Below are 12,182 nucleotides of genomic sequence, written 5' to 3'. Positions count from 1 at the left end.
AAACTTGAGTCTCTTGACTTCAAGAACATAATCTTTGGTTTCCAGAAGTGGTTTCCTCATAAAAGAACGCTTGCCAGCATAAACACACAAACACAATAACAATCCTGAAGAACATCCAGCTGAGGCTAAAATGACAGTTTGTGCGAAGTCTGGAGGATCTAAATGCACACTCAAGAATAAAAACAAGCAAGTCTTCTCCCTTTTCCTAATTTGTTCTTCTTTAATGCATCATTAAACTACATCTAGCAATGACGGTCTCATAATTTCAAGAAAGCGTGTACAGATTCCTGACAGTGTTTCAGCCTCTGCTCCCATGCCTCGGGGACATGATCACACAGACCTGCACACAGTTCACAGTGGGAGGCTGGAGCAATCTGAGACTTAAATAGCAGTCGGTCCCAAACTTATACAAACATGCTCCCCTTTGGGAAACCTACTTATTATCTCTGAGAAATGGGCCTGCAGCAGAGTTGGGATTCAGGGGAACACTTCATGTAGAGCAGAGCAACAATGCACTGATGTGAATGAGAAGCTTTGTGCCAGAATCAAACAGGGGAAGGTGACACCCGCTGAGATGGAATTGCTTTCATTCGAAAATTAAAAGCTGGACTTCTGCAGGCAAATTTAACATCACAGTATTCAAAAAGTTAAATCAGATTTTTTTGACAAATCATTAAGGAAGGGTCTCTCTGCAGGTCAGTCTGACAGCTAGATTAAAGACTGTGAACACTTTATATCAAAGGAAAAGTCCAGCCACAAATTAGAAGTTTCTTAGTCCACAAAACATTTCTGGAGCTTCACAGCAAAACAGCGTTGCAGCGTTCTCCCAAACAACTAAAAGCAGATGGGGATATAAAATGTAAAAAAACAAAACACTAAATGGCCTCATACAGCCCGTCCAGCGTAATTAGCCCTGAGATCCCAAACTCCCAAAAAAAACGTTACTGACACCCCTGAAGCAGGATCAAGCTTATGTGGCCGCTTCAGACAGGCTGTGCACTAATGCTTTTAGCTTAGCTGCTAAAGTGAAGATTTCAGCTTTAAAGAGGGTGTAAATAACATCTTTTAAATCAAGATGGGATCTTGGAGCTTCCAGAGACTTGGATTATACCGGACGAGCTGTATGGAGCCATTTTATGCCCTTTTTTCCTGTTGTTTTTTTACTTTTTAAAACGAGTCCCCATCTACTTCAGTTGTTTAGGGAAATGCTGCATCATTGTGAAGCTCCAGAAATGTCTTGTGGATGATGAAACTTCACCCAATTTTCCATCAGCATGGGGGTGACTAGATAATGACTGAATTTCTAATTTTGGGTGAACTTTTCCTTTAAGATCCTTGTGTTGGTTTATAGGTAATAAGGCCCTTATACCTCCTTATATGATGCTTATTATCATTAATAACACTATATAGGTGTTAATAATAGCATAATAAATGTTATAATAAATATATAACATATTATAGTTAGAAGTCTTTACAGAAATTAAGCTTATAAATGCTTCAGATTGTTAATAAAAACCAGTAACTGTAAGTCCACTATAATGGCTTTTTAACCTTAGTAAGCATTGTTGTTCCAGTAGCTGTAAAAAGCTTACTTAAATGTTAACAGATGCTTGATAAAGTATGTTTTCATCTTAATAAAGCAAGAAAAAAGTTAAGAAAAGGTTTAACGATGACGTAACAGGTAAGTTAGTTGTTTGTATTGCTATAATGAACACCTATAAGACACTCATAAGCCTTTTATTAAAGTTTTTATGCGTAAACTGTTAACAAGTTTCTCATAAGTGCTTATAAGCGTCGTTACAATGCTATTATTAGCACTTACACAGTCTTATAAATGTTAATAAGCATCTTATGAGGACTTACAAGGGCCTTATTACCTGTCAACTAACACTTCTTAATATAAAGTTATGAGATTTTAGGTAATATTGACACAGAAGAGAAAGAAAAGCAGATGTGAGAATATAATTACAGCTGTTTTACTGGATTTGTTGACTCTGCAAAATAAATTCATTAACTTTTTGAAATACATATAACTAAGTCATGAATCCATAATTAGGACACAACCGAAGGTTAAAAAAACTCAATGAAGTTATTGAAAACTTTTATGAATATGAATAGAAGAAGTTTAGCGGAACTCTAGTGTGTGGGAAACTGTCTCCAGCTGCAGCTGGGACACTTCTCTCTTACCTGTAATCATCTCCCGCCTGCTCTCATCCAGGTGAGAGGAAACCACGTCCCCCATGATCACACGACAGCTTCACAGATCTACAGGTATCCGAGCTGCTTACAGGTTGTAGTCAAAGGTAAATGGGTGTCGGTGGTATTTCCAACAGTGTGTCAAATATCCGGGCAGAGCCGCTGGGAAAATGCTTCTGTTCCCCCCTGAGAGGCGCACTGCTCCGGCGCTGCTGCGAGTCTCTGAGGTCCAGAGGAGGAGGACTGAGGCGAGGTGACAAGGAGGGAGGAGGAGGAGGAGGTGAACACTGGCCTGGTTCACAGAGGCAGGACACACCCTCTGGGAGTCATCACTGGTCCAACGTGTTCAGTCGGCCCTGCCAAGGGTGTGGCCAGAACCAGGAGCTTAATAGAGGAACAGCGTACTCTCTATTCACTGTGTGTGTGTGTGTGTGTGTGTGTGTGTGTGTGTGTGTGTGTGTGTGTGTGTGTGTGTGTGTGTGTGTGTGTGTTACTTTAGTGTGCAGTCTGACTTTATTAAGCTATAAATGTATAACTTATGAATATGTAAAACAATATCCATGTACTGTAAAGATCGTCCCAGAGCTCATTTTAAAATAGTTTGTGATTGAAGTAATTTATTAATTATTATTAAATAGTATCATTAATAGAACTCTTGAATCCAGATTAAGCCTGAATACTATCAGAGGTTTGTGCTGTGAGAAAACAGCTTTCCATGATGCTCAGTGTTTGTGTTCCCCTGCAGAAAGATACATGCTGCCCCCTTGTGGACTCTTTGTTTCTCGCATAGTTAATGATGAGATGGTCCTGGATACACTGCAGGAAACCTCACCTCATCCTTCATTACAACAAACCTGTCATATAAATCCAGTCAGAAAATACCATCTTTATATAATAATAATAATAATAATAATAATAATAATAATAATAATAATAATAATGCCAACAGAGTAAATAGATGTGAAATAATTCAACCTTTAATGGAACAAACATCCACAACATAATCACTGATTGATGCCAAATTCAGTGTGAAAGTATTTTCTCTTGATATTCACTTTAACCATATTGCCGAAGAGGAGTTAGAAGTTTATGGTTAATTTGGATCCCCATTAGCTCTCTGTTGGGTTAAGAAAATCAATAAATGAGACAAAAATGTCAGACTTGAGTAAAAAATGTTAAAGTATCAGATATTAAATGTACTTAAAGGGTAAGTTCACCCAAAAATGAAAATTCAGTCATTATCTGCTCACCCCAAACCGACATTTCTTGAGCTTCACAGCAAAACAGCTTTGCAACATTCTCCTAAACAACTGAAGTAGGAATAAGTCTCCGGAAGCCACGAGATCCCAAATTGATTTGAAAAGACATTATTTACACCTGTTATAATGCTGAAATGTTCACTGTAGCTGCTAAGGTAAAAGCATTTGCGTGCACCCTGTCTGAAGTGGAGTAAATCATGTCTTTTTAAATCAGTTTATGAGCTGAGTGCTTTGGAGCCACTTAATGTTTCCTTTTGCATGGCTGGTAATGACTGAATTTTCATTTTTGGGTGAATTTATCCTTTAACCATCAAAAGCAATTTTCTGCCATAAAGTTGACTTAAAACATCAAAAGTAAAAGTAAATTATACATATATTTACATGTATGTGTATACTGTATGGTATGGGTCTGCCCACCTTGTTGATTATGGGATCTAATATTCAGCATTTTTTTCATAATTGAAATCAGTGTTTTTATTTAATCTGATTATAAATTGATTTAAAGATGCACCACTTTGTCTCTGATCCAGCATGCAATCTACAAATTAAGTGAGTAAATGAACTTAGTTACATTTAGTTACATTTCATCAGTGACAGCAGTCATAGCTGCTTGTGTTATTTTTCCATTATTGAATGGATCCCACTGAGGAGTCATTTGATTTATCCGGCACAAATGCCAGTATTAACTTCAACTTCTGAAATGAGAGCATTTTCTGTTTGTCTCGCTGTCAGCTGAATATATTGTTGACTTTAATTTTTCAGGGACACAAGTCATCTTTTAGACATCACACTGGGCTCTGGGAACTTTATATAATAGCCACATGAACTGATAATGACAAGAACCAATAACTGCAGCCTGATGATCTCCACTCATTAAACTAATATTTATGTTTTTTCTTATACCCAGACATACATTAGAAAGCCTTCCTAGAATGTTTCTGGAAGGCAGGCTATACAATATATTCCCTCATGTTTGTAATAGTTTGGATTAATGAGGGACTGAAGAACAAGTAGCCTACGTGGCTGTAGTAAGAAGGTGTTTAAGCTAATAAGTGGCAGTAGTAGTAGTCAAACGTCCAACAGCACCAATGAGAGGATGATGCGGAAGGATACGCGGTGACGTTTCCCACTGGAGGCTCCTCCGCAGCGGTGTGAGGTGAACACAGAGGAGGAGAGAGAGAGAGGGAGAGAGAGAGAGAGAGATAGGGAGGAAGCAGAGGGTGAACACTCAGTCCTACACTCAGCAGCATCATGGCACCTATCGGATTAAAGGCGGTGGTCGGCGAAAGTAAGATTATTATATTTCATATTGTACTAAATGTGGTGAGATGCTCCTCTGCGGCGCTGCTCCGTGCGCGCAAATACGGTTGTGTCTGCGTGTGTGTGTCTCTGTGTGTTTTTTTACAGGATGCGGATGTCAGCTAGTGCAGCTGGGCGATGATGAGGAAGATGATGATGAAGGTGCTGCTGTTGGTGTACCATTGTATCGTGTTGCAAAGCAGAGCCGTGCGGTGAGGGAGCTGTAGATAACCTGCAGAGGCTGCCTCGTCTCTCTGGGCTCCTGCGGTGCGGATGCGCAATTTTGTATTTCACGCGGCGGAAACGTGAATAAGGCTTTAAGAAGCGGTGATTAGCCCTCTGATGGAACACGTAGGCATCGTTCTCCAGAAGGATGCAGAGAGCCTGCAGGCAGATGTAGCCCACATACGCCCTTTTAGCCCAAAACAGCGCTTATTTCAGCAATAATCTGCGCTGCAACATCAACTAGACGCTTTAGACGGCCGCTTCTCACGGCTTGGTTAGCTAATTACAGCCAATATTGTGATATAGTGCTATTGGTGATAACGTGACAGGAGATTAACACTCTCAGTCAGTGGGATTCCCTGATTTGAGCAGTGCCTCACCCCTCTGATGGAGCATGAATCGGTTGCGTAAAACACCCTTTCTCCACCGGAGCGCGTCTCAGCTGAATCAGGCTAATGGCGGATTGGATCAAAGAGGAGAAAGTTGCCTTAAAAAAGGCCGCAACGCAAGAAATTCCGCATTATCTGCACGCAAGCTACCGTCCAGTAACGATCAGTGGATGCCCTTTCCTCATCTTCATCATCATCGTGCTCTTTACTGGCGCTGCGCCACCGATCAAACCCACTCCGTGTAATCCTGTGTCATTAGGACGCTGTAGACTCGACTGGCTACTATCTGATTTTGCCATTAGACTCATTTATTTCGGCTGATGTGATACTCCTGCAGTGTGTGTGTGTGTGTGTGTGTGTGTGTGTGTGTGTGTGTGTGTGGTGCTGATGCAGGCCGGAACATGGAGGCGCAGCTCGATCCTCCTCAGCAGGGTCAACTGGGTGCAAGTGTTGGTGGTCGTGATAATGTCAGACAGTAAAGTGTTAAACAGGGCAGTTCGTGTGATGAAGCCAGGTGACTGAGACTAAATGCAGTCATGTCTCTGGCTGCACGTTCTCGTGAATTTCGGTGCCCTGCCCGTGGCGCAGGATGAGCTTCATCTGATATCTGTTGTTCACGTTATTGATTCGACTTCACATTTCACTACAGAAATCCACGCGCTGGCTCTGGAGTCATATTTCACTCTCTGGCAGCAGGATCGCTGAATCTCTGTATTTTTATGAATCTGTCAGGATCAGTGGTGTATCATATTTGTCATGTGTCCTGCTGCACATTTTTGGGCCCCCATCCCCACCCAATCACACACACAGAGACACAACCACCTCCTCGCACATGGAGAGTTACTGTGTTTCCCTGCTATGATATGATAGAGGGTGAGAAGGCTTGGGCTTTGGCTGGGAATCAGGCCTCCCACATGGAACAAGAACCACTGATGAGGACATAAACATGTAAATTCACTCAGCAGTACAATATCATTAAAAATTATTAAATGTAATTATTGTATGTATGGCCATTTAGTTGGGGGATATATGGCTGAAATTTATAAATTTTATATAATATTACGTTAGATACAAAAATATTTTCCATTAAAGGGCCAGTCTGTAGTTTTGGAGAATACATTCAAACTGAATTTTAATATTTATAATATTAATAACTCTAACAAGAGCACTAACAAGCTGTTCTCAGAGGAAAATAAGGTCCCCAGAACACTGTTTGAAGCTAGAAAGGTGGCAGGGTCCGCCACATATAAACAAAGTAAAACAGTATGAAACTGTGTTGTCCTTTAAGGTCACTTTGTTTATTCAGTCATGGAAACAAAGAGCTTGTTTATTTTGTTTGTTTAGGCATAAAACAATCAGTCAATGAAGATCTTTCTCTGTTGATAAAAATGTCTTCCTGAAAACTACGTAGTGCACCTTTAATAATAAATGTCGTAATATTTAGAATTAAGTTAAATTCACACACAGAGATCAAATTTAAGCTCAATGAACTCTGTTCCACTGTTACTAGAAAAAAAAACCTCGCGTCTCAACCAAAAGCTTATTGATTTATTTTGTGAGTATTTAATTAGTTTTCTTGAAATAATTGATTTTAATTGATTCTTTACAGAGTTGATTACATTATATGATCATATTATCATAAGATCCCACTAATAACTAATGGCCTGTGAAGTTGGAACATATTGTTTTAGGTGATAAGGAGATATTGTTTGGCTTGTTCTGTATTGAGGTTGATGTGAGAATTAGTATTAGTATCATTGTCATGTTCTGCATCACTGGTAGTCGTGCTCGTGTTAACATTTTGTCTGTAATATTGCAGCATTTTTAGCTTTAAGGCCATGAGACATCATCTGCACACCTACATCATTACACAATGCATCTTCACATGCCCAACATTCCTGGACGTTCTGCATTATTTAATTACTAAGTCCTTGTGACTGGCAATTACATAACCCAGTTTGTAAAACTAAAGGCAGACGTGCGGGATCGCAGTGTCGCGTGGATTTTCTAGAATGATGTAAACACTCGTGCACGTCTCCCAGTAGGTAAAGGCAGGCACGCAGCAGGCAACACCTGCGCCCTGTTTGGCTGAGGTGAAGCTGCGATGGGATTGGTGGAGGCAGATGGGGGCAAAAAGGGAGGGCGACACCATCATGGGTCCTCTCTGCAGCAGTGGATGTAGCAGCCAGGATGGAGGAGGAGGGGGATGGGCAGCAAAGCAGAGCTTCACCCTCCCCTTTCATAACTGTGTGTGAGCATCAGTCCCAGAGAGCAAGAGAAGGGAAATAAAGCTGAATGATGAGGAGCTCAGCAGCAGACTGATGACCCGAACTGGGAGATATTTAAATCTTAGTACAGCAGCTCTTTTTGTAAATTACAACCAGTGAAAAAGAAACAGTATTCTGGTTTTGACATTCATGGTGTGAACACTTATGCACTACATGAACTGTAATGCATATAAGGCTGTTGAACTGGATCTCATTATATCGTACAGGCGTTCATGTTTTTCTGTCCATTCCTTCTTTTTTCACCTCTTGTTGACCCAGACAACCAATCATGTGCCTGCACTAATTCATTAGAGTTGGGTTACATGAACAAAATCTTGTATCACATAGTATGTTATTTCCTATCCTGATATTGATCTAGTTGTATACTGCAGTGAACGTTTTGGAAATTAAAGGGAGAAAGTCTTTATGGATAAAGCACTGAGTGCGCATATCTGTTATTGGCTGTAGTCGACTGAAATATATAGCCTACAACTCAAGATACTTCACATTTCTGCAAAAATCCTGTAAATCCAATAACACCACACAGCATTGCGGGACTTCTCCGTCTACAGACAGATTAATATTGTCTCACAAATGCGCAACCCTGCCTTTGTACATTCATTTTCAAATTATTCCTGTTCAGGGTCATGAGGTTCATCCTCTACATGCAGTTGCTGTGCATATAGTATAAATCACTGCTCTTTAGTTGCATAACAGATCCAAGTAATGAGTTTGTCCACTTATGAGACAAAATGCGCCCATTTAGCGGAAACTGAGGAGAAGAAACATCAGTCTGACTGGAAACAGGAGGGTCGTCAGCAGCTGTGTATTGAACTGAGATTCCACCCTGAACGACATATTCTCTTATTTTCTCCTTGTGATCACTTTCTTCATCAGTCAGCTAATCCAAATATTAAAAAGGCATATCACAGCCACAACAGTAAAGGATATTTGTTGCTGTTCTCCTGTGTGAAGGATTAAGTCTGGCTAAACTGGGAGGGAAACAATCAAGACAAAAACCAGTAGACGCTAATGGTTAATCAAACTGTCAGTTTGTTTCTGATATCGCTGTGTTGGTGTTGTTGCCTGAACATCACAGTTAATGTTGCTCCAGGACCATCATTGAAACTGAGCAATCATATTTTTGCACTGCAATAGCTTTCCCACTCAAAGAAGTATCAACATGGGAGAAGCTATCCTTTCAAACATGTGATTAACATTGTGAAAAAGTGTATATAAACCCCAAAAATCTTGTCCTAAACCTAACCAAGCATTTTAGTTCCCTCAAGCTAACCTAAGAGCAACAGAAAATGTCAAAGAAAAGGAAAATAATAAGTACAAAATTAATAAGTGAATAGTATGTTCCAAACAGGATACAAAGCCCTGTCTCCTGAGTGGGAGTCATATAATAAACCCACTCAGCCACTAAGTCAAAATGATGAGACCCTGGAGCAACATTTATTATGATGTTCCAGGAACAACACCAACACGGCGATATCAGATACACCATCATATTACACTGTAATGGGATAATTGCCAAATACTAATCTTCGCAGTGTAATATTTTGGCAGTTGGGATACAATAAATTTGTCCTCTTCGGTATTGGACAGATCCAAATGTCCTAATGATCCAAAATACCTAAAGGAACGAGATGTTGCGTCAATTGAAAAGGAGAAAAAGACTGATGAAACAAGCAAGAAACAAAGCATGCTACGGCGGAGTCTCAAAACCCACGCACGTAAAATCCAAAGAAGGAGCATTTCTGCTCTGTATACATCAATGTGTTCCTGTGACGAGCATGAGCAAGTGCTTAACACTCATACGCTCCTCAAGTTGACTCTTGAGACTTTGGAGGCGGGGACGGTGGCTGATCTCTGCCCTTCTGTCCTCGTCTCTAATTAGACTCATGGTTCAATATAAGTTTGAGTTAGAACTTATACAGTCTGAAGCTTTGAATATTTATATAGCCCCCCAAATGGTGTTCTGGACAGCCCTAGTTTAAACAATGCAAGGCTTGTGCTGAAAGATGCCAGTTGAGTGAAGAGCAGTACTGGGCACTGAATCATTTTTGGGTATTGTTGTTTCTTTCAGTCTTGTTCGTTGTTGCAAGACTTTGAAACCATTAAAATATATTAATCTTTGTAGCAGAGATCGAGACAAAGAAACTGACACCACTGTCATGTCTGTACGTTGCGTACGGAGCTGCAGTCAGGACGAGGTTAGCCTAGCTTCGCAGATAGACTGGAAGTAGAGGGAAACAGCTAGCCTGGCTCTGTTCAAAGTGCAGTTTCTTGGCAAACAATAGCCAGGTGCAGGGATGAGGCAGCTTCCTAGAGTCTCGACTTCACAGTGAATTTGCCAGGTTTGCTCATTTTAAACTCAAAACCTGTCATTAGTGATTGTGGAAACATGGGCTATAGCCGGAAGTGCAGCACGGGAAGGCTAATGTGCAGATGGACAAGTGAACTCTCCTAAATACTTAATAATTAATTATTATAAGTAATTAATAATTATTTTAATCCTTGGGAAGAGCCAGGTGAGCCGTTTCCACCTTTGTCCAGTACTTATGCTAATCTAGGCTAACCACTTCCTGTCTCCTAATGCACTGATTTAAGACTGATAATTCCTCATTTTACTCCTTGAGTGGTAGCAAATAAGCATAATCTGATTGGTTGTGATGCGTCAGTTCACTCTTATCTCAAGCAGGCTGGGTGTATATCCACTCCTCTCTGTGTAGGCCTTGTGGAAGAGAAGGAAGGAGAAAGGTGATACAGAGAAGGACACATGCATGCACTTAGTAGCGCGCACGCACACACACACACACACATACACATTCACACAAACAGCTCTCGACTGACCTTGGAAGCATCACTGAACCAGAGCGTCGTCTGGGTTCAGTGTCTGACGCAGTGCCTGCTGCCGCTGGGCCTCCGTGAAAAACACATGCACAAGTACACAAGCCGCATACACACACACACACACGCTCCCCATAAATCCATGCTGAAATGTCACGTCCTCGTGGTTACAGTACATGAAGGGCTGGCTGAAATAGAGCTTTCTAATGCTGGGATACAGTGGCTCATGATCTTAATGAATCCCCCCTCTCTCTCACTGAGGAAGAGTGCTGTGTCAGAGCTGGCAGACATCCTCCTCCCACTCTCCTCAGCAGCACGTGACTGCTCTCTCCATCCTCCTTTTGCATACATATGCACACATGGAGTACAGACATATCTAACACCGTGTTACACAAATAGCTACTTATAGACGATCGGCGTAGTGTGAAAGCCAAGTCAGTGTCGGCCAAGATGCTTTCGTCCTCCATCGACACAAACAAAAAGAGGAAACGCACATTAAGGAGACAGAGGAAGGGTAGCGTGACATGATGGCAGTGTGTCAAGTTTTTATTATAACTGTAAAGGGATTTAAAATGCAAAACGATATAGATTTGGGCTTTTATGTTGTACATTAAGCAGTCAAGCTGAGCTGTAGTCGACTGCAGAGCTTCAGACAGAGCTCCAGCCAGGTTGTCACAGCCTGCAGCATCATAGTGGCTCGCTCGCTTTCCTACAGCGCATTATATACGCTCTGCCATTTACAGCACCCTGGGTTTCTGTGGTTGTGTGGTTTCCGACTTTCACTTAAATTGCTGTCCATCTGCTTAATTTATTTAATACAAAAATAAGCCTCCAGATTACCTGTAACTGCCCCTATTAGCTGGAGAACACAATGGGTCCACATTATATAGTCTTACATGGTGCAAGTTCAAATTGCAATATCACTGAAAATGAACACTTAACACATAGAAACAATTCATTATAGTCCTTTATCTCCTTATTTACACGACTGTATGCATATAAAATAGTCAAAGACAAGTGCATAGGTGGAAAAACAGCCTCAACCTCTAGGTTAGGGCTTTAAAAACTGACTTAAACTATATATTGGTGGGTTTGAAAACTCATTGGTTACATAATGCATCAATCATCTGGAGGCTGGCATGTAAGTGGTTCAGAAGAGAGGAGAAAGAAGAGCGAGTCGGTCACTTGTCTACACGATCACCCATTGGCTGTTTCATGCTCTAGGGTGGGCATAGACGCTCATACTTGCTCAAATCAGCTGTCAATCAAACAGCTGCTATCTGAGCAAGGTTAACGGCTTCTGCTGTGAAATGAGGCTTAAACATTATTTCTCCATTCTGTCACCATTTAACCATTGAATACTAAATTCAGACTAAATATGTTACTGAAAAGGATTTAGTGTACATTTGGGAATAAGAGAAGACTGTTTTTGTTGGAGTTTGATGCACTACTGAAACACCCAGACACTTTACTGGTGAGTTGACAAAACTTCATACATGCTGTGAAATGGTTTGCATGAATAGAATCACGAGAATCTAAGCTTTCTGACAATGTATGGCATGAGTACACTACACTTGAGGCTTGTTTGCTTGTCTGTATGTATTGTTTCGCGAACTAGCCGGATGGTTCAGAAAAGGTTAAATAAAATGAATAATCAGTGGCCGTTTGGATAAGTAATCCATCTTTAAGGG

At 40.8% G+C, this 12,182-nt stretch overlaps 2 protein-coding genes across 3 annotated transcripts in view; one reads left to right on the top strand and one right to left on the bottom strand.

Annotated features, from left to right (window-relative positions):
* niban2a (niban apoptosis regulator 2a) overlaps positions 1–2,242 on the bottom strand; it is a 33,101-nt gene extending 30,859 nt beyond the window's left edge. For both annotated transcript variants that reach the window (XM_073478268.1, XM_073478269.1), the window contains exon 1: positions 2,188–2,242. In XM_073478268.1, the coding sequence (XP_073334369.1) occupies positions 2,188–2,242 (55 nt within the window). The remainder of the gene's footprint in view (positions 1–2,187) is intronic.
* A 2,444-nt stretch (positions 2,243–4,686) lies between these two features.
* stxbp1a (syntaxin binding protein 1a) overlaps positions 4,687–12,182 on the top strand; it is a 30,713-nt gene continuing 23,217 nt past the window's right edge. The window contains exon 1 of the mRNA XM_073478687.1: positions 4,687–4,743. Coding sequence (XP_073334788.1) covers positions 4,707–4,743 — 37 coding nt within the window. The 5' untranslated portion in view covers positions 4,687–4,706. The remainder of the gene's footprint in view (positions 4,744–12,182) is intronic.

Source organism: Pagrus major, chromosome 12 (assembly GCF_040436345.1).
Source record: "Pagrus major chromosome 12, Pma_NU_1.0".
NCBI classification, from domain to species: domain Eukaryota; kingdom Metazoa; phylum Chordata; class Actinopteri; order Spariformes; family Sparidae; genus Pagrus; species Pagrus major.
This window is presented reverse-complemented; position numbering and strand designations above follow the sequence as displayed.